At 35.6% G+C, this 21,871-nt stretch overlaps 4 protein-coding genes across 13 annotated transcripts; 3 read left to right on the top strand and 1 right to left on the bottom strand.

The window, feature by feature from the left end:
* Positions 1 to 27: 27 nt before the first annotated feature.
* LOC123224307 (golgin candidate 6-like) lies at positions 28 to 7,846 on the top strand. 10 transcript variants are annotated; one of them, XM_044647937.1, is made up of 21 exons: positions 34 to 149; positions 240 to 280; positions 399 to 451; positions 687 to 1,294; positions 1,371 to 1,498; positions 1,583 to 1,635; positions 1,908 to 2,054; positions 2,155 to 2,228; positions 2,322 to 2,391; positions 2,667 to 2,720; positions 2,885 to 2,980; positions 3,065 to 3,115; positions 3,192 to 3,278; positions 3,405 to 3,518; positions 3,612 to 3,683; positions 4,237 to 4,422; positions 4,643 to 4,746; positions 4,936 to 4,984; positions 5,165 to 5,230; positions 5,695 to 6,456; positions 7,013 to 7,846. In XM_044647937.1, the coding sequence occupies exons 5-21, from the start codon at positions 1,435 to 1,437 to the stop codon at positions 7,562 to 7,564; spliced, it is 2,601 nt and encodes an 866-aa protein (XP_044503872.1). In that variant the 5' UTR covers positions 34 to 149; positions 240 to 280; positions 399 to 451; positions 687 to 1,294; positions 1,371 to 1,434; the 3' UTR covers positions 7,565 to 7,846. The 10 variants fall into 10 exon arrangements, with proteins under 10 accessions (XP_044503865.1, XP_044503872.1, XP_044503871.1 ...); XM_044647936.1 differs by having other exon boundaries at positions 677 to 1,294; XM_044647934.1 differs by having other exon boundaries at positions 605 to 1,294.
* Positions 7,847 to 8,097: 251 nt separating this feature from the next.
* On the top strand, positions 8,098 to 11,463 carry LOC123224308 (glucuronokinase 1). The gene is made up of 6 exons (XM_044647940.1): positions 8,098 to 8,624; positions 9,430 to 9,579; positions 10,182 to 10,370; positions 10,442 to 10,558; positions 10,643 to 10,803; positions 11,040 to 11,463. The coding sequence occupies exons 1-6, from the start codon at positions 8,427 to 8,429 to the stop codon at positions 11,290 to 11,292; spliced, it is 1,068 nt and encodes a 355-aa protein (XP_044503875.1). The 5' UTR covers positions 8,098 to 8,426; the 3' UTR covers positions 11,293 to 11,463.
* Positions 11,464 to 11,548: 85 nt separating this feature from the next.
* LOC123224309 lies at positions 11,549 to 12,939 on the bottom strand. The gene is made up of 2 exons (XM_044647941.1): positions 12,529 to 12,939; positions 11,549 to 11,960 (listed from the first exon to the last, which is right to left on the bottom strand). Exons 1-2 carry the CDS (start codon positions 12,880 to 12,882, stop codon positions 11,790 to 11,792), a joined length of 525 nt encoding a protein of 174 aa, XP_044503876.1. The 5' UTR covers positions 12,883 to 12,939; the 3' UTR covers positions 11,549 to 11,789.
* Positions 12,940 to 17,249: 4,310 nt separating this feature from the next.
* On the top strand, positions 17,250 to 21,852 carry LOC123223608. The gene is made up of 9 exons (XM_044646850.1): positions 17,250 to 18,435; positions 19,090 to 19,145; positions 19,221 to 19,303; positions 19,525 to 19,603; positions 19,711 to 19,821; positions 20,401 to 20,510; positions 20,747 to 20,830; positions 21,216 to 21,253; positions 21,641 to 21,852. Exons 1-9 carry the CDS (start codon positions 17,439 to 17,441, stop codon positions 21,709 to 21,711), a joined length of 1,629 nt encoding a protein of 542 aa, XP_044502785.1. The 5' UTR covers positions 17,250 to 17,438; the 3' UTR covers positions 21,712 to 21,852.
* The last annotated feature ends 19 nt before the right edge of the window (positions 21,853 to 21,871 follow it).

Genomic DNA, 21,871 nt, shown 5'->3' with positions numbered 1-21,871 from the left:
AGAGCAAAAATTTACATGTTTTAAGCTTTCTTGCCACTGACTGCAACATAACTCGTGTAACTCTACTTCGTCCTCAGCATTCAGTGTTTGGGCTCAAATACCCTCAAGAATTCTCCATTAAAATCCACGTGATTGATATTCAGATCCTCGTACGGTATCAACTTCTTTCCATTTTGTTAATAATTATTTTATATTTTAGGGTTTCTTTTTTTTTCGCCGCAGTTCAATTTTTAAACCAGGTGTTGAAATGAAGAAGATGGATTTGGTTTCTGGTTACAAGGTTTGAAATCGTTTTTTTTTAAATCCTTTTATTGTTGATGGATGTGTTGATTAATGGAATTTGAATCTTTTGGTAAATGTGTATGTTAATTGTGATTAATTAGCTTGTTCTTGTGCAGGGGGTTGTTGGGCTCGTTTTTGGCAATGAAAATTCTGCTTCGAATGAAGATAGGTAAAGTAGTTGTGTTATGTTTGTTACAGTTTTCTGAACATTAGGAAATATGATGATGCAACTCAAACATAGTTTAGGACAATCTTATTTTTTAAAATTAGAGAAGTTCGGGTGCATAATTCTATCCTAGTTATGGAAAATTTCCTTTCTTAGCCAGCCAGAGTGGAAATCATAGTTGTTTAGAGTGTAAAGTGCTTAAAGGTGATGAGGGTTCTTATCGCCTAGGTGAAAATAGTGAGTTGAAGGTGTCGCCTTTGGACCAAAGACGAAAAGAAAAAAACAATCATAAGGGACGATGACTGAACAAGAAAATGGAGCAGAAGGTTAAGTGAGAGAGAAGAACTTGTCAGGTGGCTGCATTTAACGCGGCAGGTGTAAAAATTTTAATAAAGGAAAAAATTATAAATCAAATATTATTATCTGGTCACTATTTCTCTAGCGACCTCTACGACAACCTCAAAATTCGTTGGTGATCTTTCCGATTATCTTAAATTTCTCCAACAAAATCTCTGACAACCTCAGAACTGGCCGATAACCTCTTCAGTGATCTCAAATCCCCTTGTTGACCTCTATGACGACCTTGAAACTCGCTGATAACCCTCAAAATTGCCTCATACATCACTGAAGTCTTGTGTGGTAGTAAAACATGCTTTTTCAACGTCTAAAGCTTCTACAAAGGTGCCTAAAAAACTGCTAAAGTTGATCGCCGTTGGACCATTGGTTGCCTTGACACCATACCCAAGGCGATGGCCATCATCTTAAGCCTCATGTAGGCACGCCTGAGGCACACCTTTGACAACTGTGGTGGAAAGAACTCCCAGTCTATTGTTGCTCTCCAGATAGGCATTTGTTTTTATCTCCTTCTTTTCTATTTAGTTTTAATAATTTCTGCGTGCCTAATGGACTGTGATATTGATAGTTATGTTGAGTGCTTGCTTGACCGGATCAGCAATGGTGTCCTGGCAGAGGACAGGAGGTCGGCAATGACTGAACTTCAGGCTATTGTAGCGGAAAGTAGAGCTGCCCAGCTAGCATTTGGGGCTATGGGTTAGTGTTTCATTCTAGGTTCGGTGGAATGATATGCATGATATCTGTTTATTATTGTTGTTTGAACACACTACTTTGCTGCAGGCTTTCCTGTAATTATGGGTGTCTTGAAGGAAGAACGGGATGATGTTGAAATGGTATGGGATATATTCTCCCCTATGTCTTTTCTCTCTCTTATTTGCCTTGGCCCTTCCTCCCTTTTAAGTTTTAGAAAAATTCAGTTGACATATTTCTTTGTAAGAAACAGAGGGCACAATGGGATTACAGGCCTGAAGGGCTTTCAAGGAAAATATGGACTTTGTTCTGTTTTCCTATTTCAGCTATTGTTATAGATTTTTATCTGATGAAATGGTTTCTTACCTTATTCTTTAATGAAATGACACTGAATTCTTCCATTTCTTCTGTGCAGGTTCGAGGTGCCCTAGAAACACTTGTTAGTGCTTTGACCCCTGTTGACCATGTAAAAGTGCCAAAGAATGAAGTTCAGGCAGCTTTAATGAATACTGATTTACTCTCCCGAGAAGCAGAAAGTATTTCTCTTCTTTTAAGTTTGTTGGTGAGTTACTCTGTGGATTTGGAACATTTGACATTTTAATGAATCATTCTTTATGTCTTTACTATTTGATTTCTTTTCCTTTTCTTTGGTGCTTTTACAGTCAGAGGAAGATTTTTATGTGAGATATTACACTCTTCAAATTTTGACGGCACTTCTCACTAATTCTCCTAATAGGTATGATTTAAATAGAAAATATTTTCCTTCTGTACCTAGATTTTTGGGTTCTTTTAGCTCTTCTGGAAAGACTCTTCCTGAGTTCCGCTTCAGGTTACAGGAAGCCATTCTGACCATTCCTCGTGGTATAACTCGGCTGATGGATATGCTCATGGATCGCGAGGTAAAAGTCTTTTATCTTTTCGTGATACATTTGCTCCTAATGATTTAATCGTTCAGTAAATTTTTATTCTCATCATCCCTCATAATTGTGTTTATTTTTGTTTGATAGTCTTTTGCCTTTACAAGTGAATATTCAGTTTTTGCAAATCTATGAAATTTTTGCTGCATGAATTTACTAAGAGAAACTTTCAAATAACATTGGTTGTTTAAATAATGTTTATTTTTACTGTGCCAGTACTTTTCTAGTGTGTGATTATGGTTGTGGTTTACATATAGGTGATACGAAATGAGGCCTTACTACTACTCACTTACTTGACCCGTGAAGCTGAGGTGAGCTTTTCTGATGCATTATTATCTTTCCTTACATCTGCTTGAGAAAAAGTCTTTTTCTTCGTCTATGTATGTTGACATAGATCAGATATTATTCTTATGAGCTTAAGCACATAATGTGTGTAGTTTCTCTCTAACTCAGTCATGATGTTCCATGATTATAGGAGATTCAAAAAATTGTGGTCTTTGAAGGTGCATTTGAGAAAATATTTTGTATTATTAAAGAAGAAGGAGGTTCAGATGGTGGTGTTGTTGTGCAGGTAATTCATAACTAGTTAATCATGTTAAAATACCTGCTCTATTAATGTTATATTACTGATACTAATATAAATATCATTGCACAGGATTGTCTTGAGTTATTGAACAATCTTCTCCGTACCAATGCCTCTAATCAGGCAAGTAGTCTCAGTTTTGATGGTGCCCTGGTCTTACATCTCTCCCTGCTGCTAATTTTGTTGTGTGTGTGTTTAGATACTGCTGAGGGAGACCATAGGTTTTGACCCGTTATTATCAATTTTGAAGCTACGGGGAAGTAGATACAAGTTTACCCAACAAAAGGTTAGATACTCAGATGTTTGTAGTTCAATCTGGTTGCTGCTTATAGGTGCCACAGATTTTGGATATGTTATCACAAACCTTACCAGAGATTTCTTGTTGCCCTTGGAACAATCACCACGCCAGTAGACAATTAATCTACTCAGTGCATTAGAAACCATCAATTTGCTGATGATGGGAGGTTCAGAGACTGATCCTGGAAAAGATTCTAATAAGCTGACCAATAAGACAGTTCTAGTTCAGGTTTGTTGTGAATTCTTTGTGCTCAAATTAATTCCTTAATTGTTTGCTAACATGACAAGGTTTGATTTTTTATTTAATGGTTGATGTTTGTAGAAAAAAGTGTTGGATCATCTTCTAATGTTGGGTGTTGAAAGCCAATGGGCTCCTGTAGCCGTGCGATGTACGGTAAGGCAATTTTTTTTTTTTGGCCATTGTCATCTTCATTTCTCTTTTCTTCTCCCTCTGTGGGACAAATTTGCAAGACTTATTTCTTTCTCTTTTACCTGTTATTTGCATAGTTTAAATTAAAATAATAGAAGAACCGATTAGTCACATATATTTGGTTCCTTACATCTTTCCTTCTATTCAAACAGGAATGAGAATTCTAGGAAAATAAGAAAGCATTCACAAATGAATGATTGATTTAGAAATCTCATTTTTAAGAATAGCAAGCATTTTTGCCTTGACTTACAAAAAATGTGTTTAAAAAATCTTGTTAGGTCTTCCATATCAGTTTCCCATAATTTTGTAAACTGAGATAATGTTGATTAAGATGTGCAATTTAGCAAATGGGTCAAGTGGTATCATTTTTTAGATTGATCTCAATGGACTATACATAACTATATAGTTGTATACATGTCTTGTTTCTTGTTTTTGGCCCTTTACTATCATTTTGCAATATTTGCTTGACTTGCCTGTTGTGTCCTTAGTTACTTATAGATATTATTCATTTTGTCAGGCACTAAGGTGCATTGGTGATTTGATTACTGCACATCCCAAGAATCTTGATGCCCTTGCAAGCAAAGTTCTTGGTGAGGAACAACAAGTAGAACCTGCTCTGAATTCTATTCTTCGAATCATTTTACGGACTTCTAGTATGCAAGAGTTTTTTGCTGCTGATCATGTTTTTAGGAGCTTTTGTGAGGTTGCTACTGTCTATTTGCTTGGTACTTTTCATTGTTTTTTATTCTTTGATTCTTATGATCATTTTTAATCCATATGGGTACATAACATTTGTGGATCCTCTTCTCTTTCTCTGATAATCCTTACAACTTATAAAGAGTAACATTTGTGTAGAATCTTGCACTGAAGTACAATTGTTTTTCTTTATAATCTTACTTCAATCTTTCCCATTGTTTGCTCAGAAAAATCTTGATGGCCAACTAATGTTAGCATCGACATTAATTCCTCAACCTCAGTCAATGAGTCATGCTCCTTATGAGGAGGATGTTCACATGTCATTTGGAAGGTTTGCTCATTCCACATGTTCATTGTTTCTCCTTCTTTTTCTTTTTAAATTTTTTAATGGTCTTTTCTTTTCTATGCACTAGTGTTTTCTCGAACTGTAACTTGATATGTGAAAGTTAATGTTTTATTGGTTTTTGGCTTCAAGCCCTACTTTTGGTGACTCATCTTATGAGAATTACTTACATGGCAGCATGCTGCTACGCGGTCTTACATTGGGTGAAAGCGATGGTGATCTTGAGGTAACACAATTTGTTTGAGTTTTTTTAATCACTTTTGGTCAAGAACAATGTGCAATTGTTTTTGATCAATCATAGAATGTGCAGTGATTGATAAACATTGATTAGTGGCATGTAGAACTTAAGATATATCTCTTGATACATCCTGTGTGAGAAGAATCCAGCTAATATTATGAATTGCAGGCTTGTTGCAGAGCTGCCAGTGTTCTTTCTCACATACTGAAGGACAATGTGCAATGCAAGGAAAGGGTATGCTGTAGCAGTTATTTTTGTTTTTAGTAATGTTACATATATACTTTCGGGATCCAACTGATGTGGCTGATGATGTGTTAACATTATATTAGTTATAGGGAAGTATATCTTCAGTCACATCAATATACAGTTAATATGCTACTAAACACATCATCAGCTACATCACTTGGGATTTGAAGTTGGGATTTTTGATACTGATTGTCGAGATACTAAGCATATTTGAAACTTGTACTTTGAGAAGATGTGGAGAATGTTGTACCTAACCTAGCAATGAATCTCTAAAACTGCCGCCTTTTAAGGTGTAAAATATTTGATTTATTTGTTTAGTTACAAAAGAAAATTGGAACATAAATCATTGGTTCTTATTAAATAGCTAGTCAGAGAACTCTACATTCATTTTGGTTCCCTTCTTTCTACCTTTCTCTTTTCACTAATATCTAATTTGAGGGGAGAAATTGCAGGTTCTACAGATTGAACTTGATGCACCTTCACCATCGTTGGGAGATGCAGAGCCACTAATGCACCGTATGGTGAAATACTTGGCTCTCACCTCTTCTATGAAAAGTAAAGATGGGAAGTCAGGCACTGCAGGGTTTGTTCAACTGATTATATTGAAATTGCTGGTCACCTGGCTAGCAGATTGCCCAGATGCTGTGAGTTGCTTCTTAGATTCTCGCCCTCACCTAACATATCTGCTTGAGCTGGTGGCAAATTCATCTGCAACTGTGTGTGTAAGGGGGCTTGCAGCAGTTCTCTTGGGAGAGTGTGTTATTTATAACAAGTCCAGTGATAATGCGAAGGATGCTTTTTCCATTGTTGATTCTGTAAGCCAGAAAGTTGGGCTTACATCATATTTTCTGAAGTTTGATGAGATGCAGAAAAGCTTCCTTTTCACTTCTGTGAATACAACCCATTCCCATAAACCACTGACAAGATCAACTGCTGCTAGTATGGCAGAGATTGAAGATGTTGGTGAAAATGATTTGCCTGATAAAAAGAATGAAGATCATCCAATTCTCTCATCAATGTTCGATGTGAATTTCGTTAATTTTATCAAGAGTCTGGAGACAGATATCAGAGAAAAAATTATAGATTTTTATAGTCGTCCAACGAGTGAGGTTGCAGTGGTGCCTGCAGAACTGGAACAGAAGAGTGGAGAGAATGACAAGGACTATATCATAAGACTGAAAGCATTTGTGGAGAAGCAGTGCTCCGAAATACAGGTATTGTTGTTTTTGCAGTTTATTTGAGTGGGTAAGGCTGGAAATGCCTTTGTGTTTGTGAGGGATGTTTCTACAGACCCTCAGAAACCTTTAGAAATATTATGTTGACTGAGAAAAAATCAGTACTTTCTAGTTATTCGTACCTGATAGACTGATAAAACATCTAAGTGCTTTGAAAATATAAGAAAGCTACAGTACTGGATTTAAATTAGCTAATCTTAATAAGAGGAAAATGTGCTGCTAGGAAATAGTACAGATAAACTATTTAGTGTGTTGATTATTGATCCCACTTAGGCACATGATTGTTCAGATGGATAACTTAGTGGCCTTAGTTTGGTTGCTGTTGCCGGTAACTTTTGGTGATGTAGATTCTCATAATGTTTGTAGTCTTTGAAGTAGATTTTTTATAGACTCTTCAGTCCTTAATTATTTTTAGTCATCTTTTTAGATTTTATTATGCAGTGTGTCTTGTTTATCCACAACGATTATTGTTCACACTAAGTGCTATGCATTTTGATGTAGTATAAAGTGGTGTTCTATTTCTTTGATTTTCTAGAATCTCCTTGGTCGAAATGCAAGTCTGGCTGAGGACCTGACTAAGGCAGGCTGGAGTGATTCTTCCCAACTTGAGCAAAGGGCTGGTGGGGCTTCAGAGAGAGTCCTAACAGAGACATTGCGGAGAGATCTTCAAGAAGCATCTCAACGGTTAGAGATTATGAAGGCTGAGAAAGCTAAAATTGAATCAGAGGCATCCATGTATCAGAATTTAGCAGCAAAGATGGAATCTGATTTAAAGAGTCTGTCTGATGCGTACAATAGTCTCGAACAGGCAAACTTCTATCTGGAAAAGGAGGTGAAAGCTTTAAAGAGTGGAGGAAGCTGTGTCTCTCCTGATGTGGAGGTGATGAAGGCAGAAGCTAGGGAAGAAGCCCAGAAGGAGAGCGAAGCAGAACTGAACGATTTGCTGGTGTGCCTTGGGCAAGAACAGAGTAAGGTGGAAAAGCTGAGTGCTAGACTATTGGAGTTAGGAGAGGATGTGGAGAAACTACTCGAAGGAATTGGAGATGAAATGGGACTGCCTGACGATGAGGAAGAAGAGGAAGACTAATTTGAAGTCATTGCACCGTCTTCTTCCACCCATATCCAGATATAGGTGGTTGTTTTGACCTACAGTGCACATTTCTAAGGATTGTACAGTTGTTTTATTGTCCAAGATAATGACCCTTTCATTAAACTAACCTTCTCAATTGGGTTTAAATTATCATTCCTTTAGACTGCTGGGTTCTACTATCTTGCTGTTAATCTTTGTTGGAAGATTGGATTCTATCAACTTGACACTTCTCAGGGTAAGAGAATTGGGAAAGTGAAAAAAGAGCTATGATTCATCTTATTTTTTCGCAGTAGTTTATTGTATTACTTGAAACTGCCAACTGGGTGACCTGTATAACTTGAGTTGTAATCTTGCATTGGACGTTAAATCAATGAGTGGGTAGCATAGCGAGCTTTTTTTTTCCTTTTTCAAGCCAGGGACTCCGCCGGATGATGGATGGTGACGGAGGTTCGAATTCAAAATTTATTTTTAAATTTTAATAATAAAATTATATATGTAAATAACGAAAATAATTTTCTATATAAACGATAACATTTCACATTAATTCCGTACGAATTACTAGTCTTTTCTTGAACTCTTTCACCCCACTCAAACATTATTGCAAAATGGCCAATATTTCCAAGTGCAGAAATAGGATAAATTTGGTGGATTTCGATGCATTGCTGACTGTGTTGTTGGCTGGGAGAGCAATCTCGTAGACCAGGACAAATCAATGACAGATCGTCAGTTAAGGTGAGGGGATAATCTATTGTGGTAGGTGGGATCCGTCGTCACAAATTGCTGAGCTATAAATAAAACAGCGTTCAATCATTCACGTCTCTAAGAGATTTCGGGTTTGGGTTCAGATTCAGAATAAGAAATGGATGAGATGATCGAGCATAAAGGGTACGCCAGAGTTGGATTGTTAGGTAATCCCAGTGATGTTTACTACGGCCGTACCATCTCTTTCAGTCTTGGTAACTTCTGGGCCACTGTCAAATTACAGCCCTCCGATCATCTCATTATCAAGCCTCACCCCGTCCACGATCTCGTCCAATTTCAATCTCTTCATCACCTGGTTTCTTTCTTTCACTCTCTCTTTAGATCCCAATTTGATTAGACTAGATTCTGTTTTTATTCATCTACATTGTCGTCTTTCTTCTGCTTGATCCGCCTCGTTCAACCCGGTACTGTTACTGGGATTAATGTGCTCACTGATAAGTTACGTATGATGTTGTCTGTCAACTTAGAGCTTTAAATGAATAGTATTTGAGCAGTTTAATTAAAATTGTAGATATTCATTTGTAGTGTTTTATTTGAATGTTTCCAGATTGTCTTGTATGATAACTTTGTTGTGGATGCTAAAGAAATCAATTGTAGCTCAGAAAGGAAGTACATTGTGTTGAAACAATATAGAGGCATCAAATTTTAAATTAATGAAAGTTTGACTCTGGGGTTCAAAAGACAATTTCTTCAAGTGTTTTACGTTTTAAACTCAGTACTTGCTCTATATGCATGTTCTGTTTAATTGGAATTTGTGAATTTTTGCTGACAAAGACAAGGCAGAAAAAAAAAATTAGAATTTGTGTATTTTTGGATTTATAAATTTTGAAAATCTATACAGGCAGGGAATATTTTACAGCCTAGGATGGGGGTTACCCTCCTTTCTTATTGGCTCAGTTCATGGTTGAATCAAGTTATCCTGGAAATGTTTTTGGGTATGCAGATACTTGTTCTGCTGACCCAGTCATGTTACTGAGTTAATTCAAATGGTTGGGCTAGTAATGTAGTACCGGTCTTGTTGCAGTTGTTAGACTTGCAATTTTACATTGACAGTATAATTTGAAGATGTAATCATATTTTAATTGGTTAAAGTACTACAGGTGAATAGGTTGCAAAATGAAGGTTATTATGGAGGAGTGCGATTGCTTGTGGCCATCTGCAAAGTTTTCCATAGCTATTGTAGGGACAACAATATTGATCTTCACGACAGAAATTTTACTCTATCTTATGATACAAATATCCCTCGACAGGTGCATAGTGGTTTGCTTTGATGTCTTATGCAAAAATTTTATGGCTTAATCAATATGCAATGTCGATTCAGTTCTTTGTAGTTGTGGTAAAATATCTAATCCTAAAGTACAATAACATTGACCCATCATATTAGTTGTATCCAAATATTTGAGAAATACTTTTGGATGCTACACAAATGCTTCTCTTGGTTGTAGTTCATTTACTTTATGCGCAATTATGATGATAACCTTGGCAAATTGAAATTATTAGGCGATTTCAGATGCAAAGCTAATAACCCTCTAGGTCGTGGTTCATTTCTTACTTTTTTTCTGAAAGAGTTGTAGTTCATTTTGGTATTTACTTTGCGTGCAATGATGATGATAACCTTGGCAAATTCACCTTTATATCTTTGATTGATACAATCCTTTTTTCTATAGTTTTGCTTGTGGATGTAAAGAGAGTAAATTAAGTTTGCTTTTTAATTTATCTGGAGAAGTGCTGAGAATGTATTCTGTTTTATGTGGGCTTTATTCAACTTGTTTTTCACCCTTAGGTTTCATGTATCAAGTATCATGGTTTTTGGTAGCAACGTATTGCTCAAGTTTTAATTTTGACATTTCAGACAGGACTTTCAGGTTCCAGTGCCATTGTATGTGCTGCCTTGAGCTGCCTACTTGACTTTTACAATGTCAGACATTTGATCAAAGTGGAAATCAGGCCAAATCTTGTCCTTAGTGCCGAGAAAGAACTTGGTATTGTCGCTGGTCTTCAAGATCGAGTGGCACAAGTCTATGGCGGCCTTGTTTACATGGTATGTCATGTTAATGCAAAATATGTTCAAATGCTTATGATGTAACTATTTATAATAACTTTGATCTGTAGGATTTTAGTAAGGAACACATGGATAACTTGGGGCATGGCATCTACACACAAATGGATACCAATCTTCTTCCACCTCTCCATCTTATCTATGCTGAGAATCCAAGCGATTCTGGGAAGGTCAGCATTTTACAGTATCGTCCTCTTATTACCTTTGTTGTTTATGTCTGTTTTAGATTTTATTCATACTAATTTCAAATGCAGGTCCATAGTACCGTTCGTCAAAGGTGGCTTGATGGTGACGAGTTTATTATATCATCAATGAAGGAAGTTGCAAGTATCGCGGAAGAAGGCCAGACAGTGATACTTGAAAAGAACTATCCAAAACTTGCTAGGCTCATGAATCGCAATTTTGACCTTCGGAGGTAAAATGTCCTGATAGGTTTAGATCACATATGGGGAACAACTAATAGTGGTAATTAACTCTGAAGCGATGGAGCCAAGTAACAATAGTATTAAATTGCATTTGGTAACTTATAGAAAATTAGTTTAAGGATAGAAGATGTGACTTTTATGAACAGCTGTTGCAGTCAATCAACTTATCTGCTGTATGTTAGTATATTATGCGTACGCTGAAGCTTGGTTTGTGGATTTGATGCAGGAGCATGTTTGGAGATGCTGCATTGGGCGATTTAAACATAGAAATGGTGGAGGTTGCGCGGCGAGTGGGTGCTGCTTCAAAATTTACTGGCAGTGGAGGAGCAGTGGTTGCATTTTGCCCTGATGGCCCTTGGCAAGTTAAGCTTCTGGAGGATGCATGTCATAAAGCCGGATTTTCAATTCAACCAGTGAAAATCCTGCCTTCTTGCCTAACTGCTGTTGATAAAATTACCCTTTCAAAGACAAGTCTGTGAGTTTAGAGCTCTAAAGGAGTAAAAACCAACCAAATCAGGAAATATGCTTCATCTGTTTATCCGATTATCGTGTGATTGTCTTTAAAGTTGAACTAGCCATGAAGGTGCAAACATGATATGATAAGCCTTAGAATAATTGTTTCAACTACAAAAATATCCTTCGTACTTAAATTTGTTTCCAGAAATTAGCCTGCAAAATATTCTCAATGTTGTTCATAAAAAAATGCTATTTATAAGCAATTAATCAAAACATAAATATCGATAAGCATGTAAAAAATTCATTCAGATTCCTATCCACAATTTCCTCACCCTCGATATCTCTTCTTCATCAATCAGATGCAAGACCTCCTATGTCATAGATCATACAAAAGCGAAAAGGATAGAATAAAAGAATCACCTAGAAAATTTTATACCATCATCCAGGTTCCTTCAAAAGATAATTCATTACAGTGAAAGAACACCCTCCAAAAATAACCTAATAACACTCCAGAAGTAACCTACTCATCACAAAGTGAAGCCAGACAGGAAGCCATGAGCTCGCGCGGGGAAGACCAGACAGGAAGATCAATGAAGGATTGTTTTAACTGTTCCTCTTGTGCACTGCACATTGCTTCCGCAACGTCGCACAAATTCGCAACATCATGAATTATAGCTGCCTGTGCTTCCACCTGCAATTCAATACTGACACAGCTAAAAACAAAATTCGACCTTAAAGACCAACCAGATGTCCCTTTCATGTGGGGTTTTGCAAGAATGGCTACACGTATTTGAAACATATTCTCCACTACAATTAAATTCCTTATAGTAACTCTTTCAGTTCACCTTCCGCTCTAGGTTGCTTGGAAAATGTTTTAAAGATTTGCAATCCTCCGAAGTTCAATCTAAATTAACAAAATTCTACAGAAACAAGTACTATTTGATAGATTTAAATTCCTAAAAAAACTAACTATTTGTGATCTGTTTCAGCATCACTGGCTGCTACAAAATATTTTACGGATTTTTAATAATTTCTTCTAAAATTCAATCCAATCAAGACTACTGTACTGTTTCACCACTAGATAACGATAGTAAGAGCTCAAACAACAACCAATTGAATTCTTCAGTATGAACGAAAACCCTAAGCCCTAAAAAAATAATGCTTCGTAACCAACAAAATTAAATACCAAAAAATCTTAACTAACTCCTCTTCTCACATTCATTACATTTAACTAAAACTCAAAATTAAACGTAAATTACCTGCAAAAGGAGCTCATTGAGTGCTGACCCAAAACCCATTTCGGACTCCTCAATGGCGTTCCAAGCCGAATAGAGAAACGACGGCGTTTCTTCCGAGTTCCGGAGACTTTTAGCCTGTGTCTTTCCTTGCATCGCCTGCAAGGTAGTAGACAAAAGTTCCCACTGATTGATCTCTTTCTGGTAATGTTTTTTGAGCTTCGACAGAGCCTTTCTCTTGCGTTCTCTCCGCTGCCTTTCTTCTGCTTCGGGATCTGTGAGTTGAGAAGCTGATGGTTCGGCGAGCCGCCGCTTCTTCCGCTTGTAAATGAAGCCGTCGTCATTGCAGAGCTCCCACTCGTCTGAAGCTGGTTCCATCCGCGCGGAGTGGAGCGAGAGGGATGGTGAGAGTTAGAATTGATACATAAATTAATTATAAATAAAAAGTGAATAATGGGATTTTTGTTTTCATTAAATATTAGGCCAAAGGACTATTTTCCACCCATGCTCTAATCTCGATTTTTTACCTGTTAATTATAAAAATTTCATTTATCCATATATAAACTGTTAAAATTAATAGTTTAAAGAGTAAAATTATCATTTTATCTATAATATTAAAAATAAATTAAAATTTAATCTAGTTTTCCTCATAACTCCTCAAAACTAACTTATATAAAGATTTGATCCCACCCAAGGTTTGATCCAATCCCAACTTCCCTTATTAAGTTTTAAAAACTTAAATATTTACCTATCATTTAACTTATATAAAGATTTTCTTTTAAGATTAAGAGTAAAAATATCATTTTATCAATAATATTAAAAATATATATAATTTTATTTCTTTTTTTTTTGTTTTAAAAATTGATAATTTCACTCCACCCTAAATTTTGCATTTTATGCATTTTTTTCCTTACAGTCGCCCCCTTAAGTTTTGAATTTTACATTTTCACCTCTTATCCTTCATATTTTGCAGAGTTGACTTTAGTGCACCGTGTTGTTCATCTCTCATCTACCTTCTCCTTTGTCTCTAACCCAAGATCGAGCTAACACCCATCAAGGTTTTCTCTTTGGCAACTATTCTTTCATTCTGCGTAGTCACACTCCCTCTTCCTTTGTCTCTAGTGAGTCTCCAGCCAAGAATGAGCCACCTTTCATCTCTTACCTTTTTGGCAAAAAGCTTCCCATCTTCAGTGTCTTGTTCCTACCATCCTCTTTCCCATATCACAACACTGCATGCACATCCCTTTCTCCACATAGCACACATCTCGTGTTGCTCTCTCTTAGCTTACTACAAATCTCAGTCCTAAATGTGTAATACCCTCAGGTATGTTCCAGGGGTATTTATGTCTTTTGACTCTATTTAGAGATATTTCCTATTTTAAGTACATATATTTGTTTTACATGTATATGTGTGTTTTTATATATATATATATATATATATATATATATATATATATATATATATATACCTAAAGAAAAAGAAAAAAAAAAAAAAGGAAAAAGACAAAGAGAAAGAGATAAGGGTTTATATATAAAGAGAAAGAGAAGACTTTTCCATCATTTTCGTCCATATTTCAGCAGCCACCATTCTTCATGCTTTTTCTTTGCTTTCTTGAAGAAAAAGGAAGGATTTGAAAGAGTTTGGAAGATAAGAAAGAAAAGAAAAGAAAAGGAAGCACTTGGAAGCTTTGGTAACCAAAGATCTCCTTCATTTCCCTTTCATCTATGTTTATATGCATGTTATGTGAATATGTTAGTGTGTTTTGGTATTGATTTAAAGTGGTTTTGGTGATAAAGGAAGCAAAACAAAGAGAAGGAAACCAACTTGCAAAGATTTGGCTTGAAACAAGGTAAGAGATATCATCCTTGATATGTGGCATGTTTTAGGCTTTTGGTTCCTTGGATCTATGTTATAAATGATGATTTTGATGTTGAGGAATATTGTTTTGCCATTTGGGATGTCTATGTATGTGATTTTGTTCATGGCAGAAAGTTGCATAATATTTATAGTTTTTGCCACTGAGTTCGTCCCATATTTTGGCTGCCTTATTTGATGAATTATGAGTGCTATTATATCTTGTTGGAAAGCTCTTTGAATCCTCTTTCCAACGATATATAGCTTGTATGAATTAGAGATCATTTGGACTGTTAAATATTGTATAAACTAAAAGGACTGCTTTACCAAATAAACAGAGGAGGTAGTTTTGCCATTGCTTTCATCTCACGTTTTGACTATCTTATATAAGGATTTATGAGTGCTATTATATCTTGTTGGAAATCTATTTGAATTATATTTTCATTGATATATAGCTTGTATGAATTGAGGATCATTTGGATTGTTAAATATTGCATAAACCACAAGGACTGCTTTATCAAATAAACAGAGGAGACAGTTTTTGCCACTGACTTTATCTGTTGTTTTGACTGCCTGATTGAATGAATTATGAGTGCTATTATAGCTTTTTGGAAAGCTCTTTGAATCATCTTTTCAAAGATATATAGCTTGTATGAATTAGGAACTGTTTGGATTATGAAATGGTATGAAAAATAAGGCTGCCCTGTCAAATGAACAGGGTTGTGAACAGTATTTCACAGTTTGGAAAGGAAAAGGAAGAAAAGAAAGGAAAGGAACAAAAAAAGAAGAGAAAAAGAAAGAAAAGCAAGAAAAGGTTGGGACTCAAGATTCAAGGGTCGTCCCAAGAGTAATGTCTGGTGAGTTATGAATAAATTTAGATGAAAGCAAAATTAGTAAGATATAAGACTCGCATGCATGCTATAAACTATGAGGGGGCACTTTACATTACACCATCTGCAGTAGGGCACGTCCACAGTAGGATACGTCTGTAGTAGGACATAGACCCCTAGTAGGGTCCGCTCACAGTAGAGTATGCTCGCAGTAGAGCTCAATTCAGATTCAGAAATGGTGTAGTGAAAGAAAGAAAGAGAGCTCAAACTTAGAAAAGTGTCAAATCCCTATAGTTAGCTTCCAGAGAGTATCAAATAGACACCAGATGGGACAAAGTATGACCCAAATAGTAAAGAATGAACTAGATTACCCCCTTAATCTCTTATAGAGGTTAGGATGTGAGGTTGAGTCCCGAAAGTGAGTTAGGACAGGAAAAGAGATAATTTACTTGATTTTTTCCCTTACTGAGTGTTCTGATCACTTACTCCCTTTTCTTTCCTAATTGCAAGTACAGGTGATCGAGGTAGCTGCGAGGCAAGGTCAGGTCAGCGTAGGTAGATTCGGCTGGAGCAGGTTATCTCTGGTTTATATTATATGCATACAGTGGCATGTTCTTGTCGACTTTTGACTTTTTGAGATTATGGTACAATTGCATATGATTACTCCCTGTTTTCAGATGCTTTCAGATGAGTTTTCATATGAGTATATACATCTTTTGTTCGCTTCCAAAATTTCAATTTTCTTATAATACTTCCTAAATACTTTTAATGATGCGTTTATTTTAAAGTATTTTTAAAAAGAAAAAAAATAGACGCTCCGAATATTAATTTGTAACATTTCTCCTTCAGTGGGTAGTACTTCTAGGGAGGGATGTTACAAAATGTTTGCAAAGAGGAAAAAGGGTGGGAAGAGGAAGTTGTTGTCGTCAAAGATGATGGTTAGAGAGGGAAGAAAAACCTTAGGGATATGGGGGGGGAGGGGGGGGGGGGGGGGGGGGGGGGGGGGGGAGGGAGAGATTCACTTTTCAAACTCGAAAAAGTTGAGGCTAGAGTGAAATGGTCAATTTTCAAAACCTGGGAAAAAATATATATTTTTAAATTTATATTTTTTAATACTACTAGTAAAATGATAGTTTTACTCTTACTTATAACAGAGAATTTTAACAAAAATTAAATGACATATAAATATTTGAGTTTTTAAAACTTAACGAGTGAGGCTTAGGAATTGGCCAAACCTTGGGTGGGAATAAGTCTTTTGGCCTTTTTAAAAGGCCTAATGACTAATTCCCATCAAAGGTTTGATAAAATAATAAATTCTCATCCATTACATTTAAAACAGTCAATTTCTTACTAGAAGTCAATTATTAATTTTAATAGCAAAACGATATTTATGTTATGTTAGAGTTTTTTATTTTAAAACTTGTTAAGGGTAAAAATTAAGTAAACTATCTTATTTAGAAAATTACATATTCATCCTATATATTTTGAAAATATATACAGATATAATAATTTGTAATATGATATTTATACCACTTATTTATTATGTATTTTAGGGGTATAATTATCAAATTAAAACTATTGAGGGTTATATTAACATTTTAAAATTTTCAAAAACACTCTACACTTTTTCAAATTAAAAAGTCCTTAATAATTTTATTAATACTCTTAATATTTTTAAACATAACATTTTCTTCCAAATATACGATTATACGTTATTAATATTTATATTTAAATTTGCCTGAATATTTTTTTATTATTTTAAATTAAAATTAATAAAAATTAAGTTATAAAATATTTAATAAAATTGTAAGAGAAAAGTGTTATTTAGTTTTTATTTTTTCATTAATTTTAAATTAAAAATTTAATTGATGGGTAAAATTTGGTGTTTTTCAAACTAAACGGTAAAACAATTTCAAAAAAAATTGGGTGGGAATTGTTGTTTAACCTTTTTAAAATGTCAAATGCTCAAATTTATGGTTTCCAGGAGGACGACGCTGATCTATTTTCCCTAAAAGGCCGTCCAAGAGCGGACTGGGCTACCGGGCCAGCCCGGACGGTCCATATTACGCCTTCATTTGCGTATCATCACCTTCAAGAAATGAAACCACAAAGCCACCGCCAAAGGAACTTACGGAGCTTTTACTATTACCACCACCGCTGCTTTATGGACAAAGTCACGCTGAACCCAACACTCCAGATGACATGAACATAGGCAGCAACAGAAACAGCTCACTTAATCATCCAAAGCAATGGCAAAATCAGTTTATCTCACCGGCATGTCTCTCCTCTTCTTCCGTCCAAAGCTTTTCATTCCTTCTTCATCTTCACCAACGCTATCTTACTTAATCCCTTCATCATTGAACGGGAGAATCTTCTTTTCACTCTCACCGAAACGCTTCTCTACAAACTCCACTCCTTACCCTCTTCAATATGAAATGATTATTCACCGTCCCACTCAGTCTTCTCTTTCTCAAACTCCTCGCAGTCGCCGACGAACTGCCCGAGTAAACTCGATCAACTCTCCCGATTACCCGGAACCGGAATTAGAATCGGGTTTCGAGAATTGGGTTGATAAGAAATTGGATTTTGAGAAAAAATCAACGAAAGGAAGCCAACTACCCGGTTCGAGTAATGTTGAAATGAGTAAGTCTATGAGAAAGTATTATAACAAGAGAAGGAAAAGAATGTATGGGTCGGATTCTGAGGATGAGTTTGGTAAGAATGATGAGGGTTTTGTTGAGTTGAAGCCTGAAGTTGTAGAGTTTGATAGGTTGCATCAAAGGCAAGAAGAGTTGTATTTTTATGATACATTTGCTTATCCATGGGAGAAAGATAAGCATTATAAGATGGTGTATCAGCTGGAAAAGAAGTATTTTCCTGACCATTGTCTTGATAAGGCGTTTCTTGATACTAATGTGGAGCAAAATGTGAAGAAAACAAAGAAGAAAATGGGTGGCAAGAGTAAGGAAAAAAAAGATGAGGTTAACAGTGTAGAGGATGATAAAAAATTGGTGTTTTTTGAGGAGAAAGGCGGGGGAGAAGAAATTTCGGTTAAAAATGTGAATGGTGATGCCAGCAGGGAGGTTAGTGAGAAAAAAGTGCAGGAGTTTTTTAACTGTTTGAAAAAACTTCCCAATAAGGAAGCAGAAGTTGGTAGTGGGGAGCCTTATGTTGCCACTAGAACTGAGCTTCCTCCAACCTGGGATGGTCCTTTTGGAACAATGGTTTTGATTAACAAGCCAAAAGGTGAATCAATATTTATGTTTTTGATTTTTGGCATTACCATAGCACCATCAAGGGGTGTGATTTAGTTCATGAAATTAATTTACACATCCTAAAACAAAACTTTGTATTATTCGGAAGAGATAAGTTTAATATATTGGTAACAGATGCATTATTTTCAGTCTCAGTGTTGGATCAAATAGACAGATTTTATATAGATGGAGTTAAATTGTAAGATATCAACGTGAAAGTAGGGGAACATCATTTGCCAGCAATTTGTGCTTGAATTTCAATCAGAAGGAATATGTTGTTCTTTAGGTTTTTTTATGCTATTGTCAATAATTGGATACATTAGACAGTACCAGAATACATGTACCTTTGACATTCAGTTTTCTTGTATTGGGAGGCCTGATAAGAAGTTTACCTCGGTGGTAGTATTAGTGCTTGTTATGTGCTTAAATCAGAAAGAGTATTGTGCTTCATGTTGTCTATCTTTAACTGCATTGTGTAGTCTGTTGTTTGGCCACTTGGTTTTAAACACTGAGAGGACTACTTTTAACTAAATTCTTAGTTCTCTTCATATCCCTGTTATTGATGACTTGTTTAAAGTCAAATGTCCATTCTTAAATTGTCATTGGTAAATCTATATCAAGATAATATAGTTATTTTGTGAACCAGGGTGGACTTCTTTTACAGTATGTGGAAAGCTGCGGCGTCTTGTCAAAGTGAAAAAGGTGTTACTTTTATTATACCCACGTAAGTTTTTTATTTAACCAAACAAAAAAATTATTGTAAATGCTTGATTGTAGGTAGGACACGCTGGAACCCTTGATCCCATGGCAACTGGTTTATTGATTGTATGTGTTGGTAAAGCCACTAAGTTAGTGGAGCGGTAAGTTTTATGTCTAATCCAATTGGTTAGAGTTATATTACTTTTCCATCCAGGGACTTGATAAACAACTCATTCACTTTTTCAATCTCTCTACACTCTTATAGTGTCTGCACCCCCACACCCCCCCTTCCCCCTTGGCTTACTGGATTAAGTTTGAAATTTGCTTTGTTGTATACGCACCAAAGGAATATCATTGAGGGTTTTGGAATTTTCTGTTGCAGGTATCAAGGTATGATTAAGGGTTACAGCGGAGTTTTCCGATTGGGAGAGGCTACCTCAACATGGGATGCTGATTCACCAGTAATGACTAACCTGGACACTTTGTTTTCAAGTTATACACTGTGTTATTGTGTATTGTCAAGTAAAGCTGTGCACCTTATTTTCAGTGTAATAACCTTCTTATGTAGGTTATTCAGCGTGAGCCTTGGGAGCACATCAAAGATGAAGACATAAAGAAGGCTGCTGCATCCTTCTGTGGGGAGATATGGCAAGTTCCTCCAATGTTTTCTGCCATCAAAGTAAGAATTGATTTGTGGAAAGATTTTCTTTTTCTTTTATTATACACATAAACGTGTAGATATGCTTCCTGAAACCTGAAAATTCAAAAAATACAACTGAAAATTCAAAAAGCAATAGTAATTTGACAAATTATCATGTATGGTGTTGAAGTGTTGATGCTATGGCTGCATCTGTCAGTATCCTTTAGCAAATCAAGTCATGTTATGCTCAATTTTTATTACATCTACACTCCAGGACTTACTAGCAGACAAAGTAGACATTCTCAAATCTTTATTTCCTTTTTTCTCCTACATTGAGCGCGTGGGATATGATTTCATTGGGTAATTCACAGCAATGTTGTGTACTGGGCATGTGTGCTTCTTTCAACTTGAATTGTTTGTTTATTTACATACACCCCTGAACTTGTTTTCCAATTCCTTTCTGAAACAATTACAAGAGATTTGAGTTGATATGTTTTTCTTCAACTTGGGATATTGTAAATTCTTCAAATCTATACGAAATCAATTTTGTATAAAAGGGTTCGTTTCAAATGGCCTCTAATAATCTAATTATGAATAAATTCCTTTGCATTGTTATAGGTTGGAGGTGAAAAGATGTATGACAAAGCAAGACGAGGAGAGAGCGTTGAGCTTTCACCAAGACGAATTTCAATTTTCCAGTTTGAAATTGAGCGTAGCTTAGAAGACAGGTTTTTTCCCTTTCTTTCTTTCTATATTTTTTGGATATAGTGCAAAAAAGACTCATAAGCTTCTTGATATTTTTCTTAAATTCATCTGCGAATAGAGAGCATATTGTCTCTTTGAGTTTTATGAAATGAAACTGATGGTCAGAAAGACTGTTGTAAAACTAATGAAAGCGCTGTCTTTTCCATAATTTTAGACATTTAAGGTTTTACTTGTTATTAACTTTGTGTTTTCTTTACAGACAAAATTTAATTTTCCGAGTGACGTGCTCTAAAGGAACATACATTCGATCACTATGTGCAGATTTTGGGAAGGCTCTCGGCAGGTAATCACTACTTATTAACTCAATCCTTGTGTTATAAGTTTTGCCTTGTCATTGTGCTGGTACTTCATTCTAATGGTTGCTGGACTCACTGTTAATTGAACGCTTACAATTAAGTGAGTCCTGGATCACCCTATTGATTTCTCCGAAACCCTGGTAAATTTTGTGAACTTACAGAATGAATGACTATATATAAAAGAGGGTAGTGTCCAAACTCTGAAACTCTTAAATTTTCTTGAGTAATGTATAAATTATTGAAACTTTACTGAATTTTTTTTTTTTCCTCTGAAAATGAGTAAAAGAGATATACTCTCCTGCATAAAATTTCTTTAGCTTTGCTTATTCATTTAATGAGAAGGCATACTTCTAACCCACCTTTCATTTACAGTTGTGCCCATCTAACCGCTCTCCGAAGAGATTCAATTGGTAAGAACCCTTTATGCTCCAGTGTTTGATTTAAAACACCTAGTATTCTGCTGATCAACTTTATTATTATTATTATTGTTATTTTTCGATAACTGGGATCCCACACATAATTGTTGGATGGGTAAACCTGAAACATTGTGATCGAACTTACAACTATTACACCAGATAAATCAAATTTCATATACATGATAGAGACTCAAATCCGGACTCCTATCTTAAAAATTCTAATGCTCAATCAGTTTTACTAATCCTTGGAGTCTTATTATTATTATTATTTTGGTTTTCCAATTACTTTTCTCTTAATATTACATTTAAGAATGTTATATTTGGATAGCACCCAAATTTTGTAAGTTTGCCAACTCTGCTGTTTCCTTGTTTGTTTTACAGGGGATTATTCAGCAGATGATGCATGGGACTTCCAAGAGCTGCAAGAGGCAATTACTAAAAGTTACTTATAATTATTGACTGTCATATGCTGCTGCTTTAATAAATTTTGTCCGGTTTTTATTTTGTGTTGGCACAGAAGAACTCCTGACATTAGCCATGGGATTCAATTTTTTTCTACTAAAATCAAAACATTATATGGGTGCAAGCAATAATTTTAAAGTATTTTGAAAA

This window comes from Mangifera indica, chromosome 8, assembly GCF_011075055.1.
Source record: "Mangifera indica cultivar Alphonso chromosome 8, CATAS_Mindica_2.1, whole genome shotgun sequence".
NCBI classification, from domain to species: domain Eukaryota; kingdom Viridiplantae; phylum Streptophyta; class Magnoliopsida; order Sapindales; family Anacardiaceae; genus Mangifera; species Mangifera indica.
The sequence above is the reverse complement of the archived record's forward strand: the minus strand, read 5'-3'. Positions and strand labels throughout refer to the sequence as shown.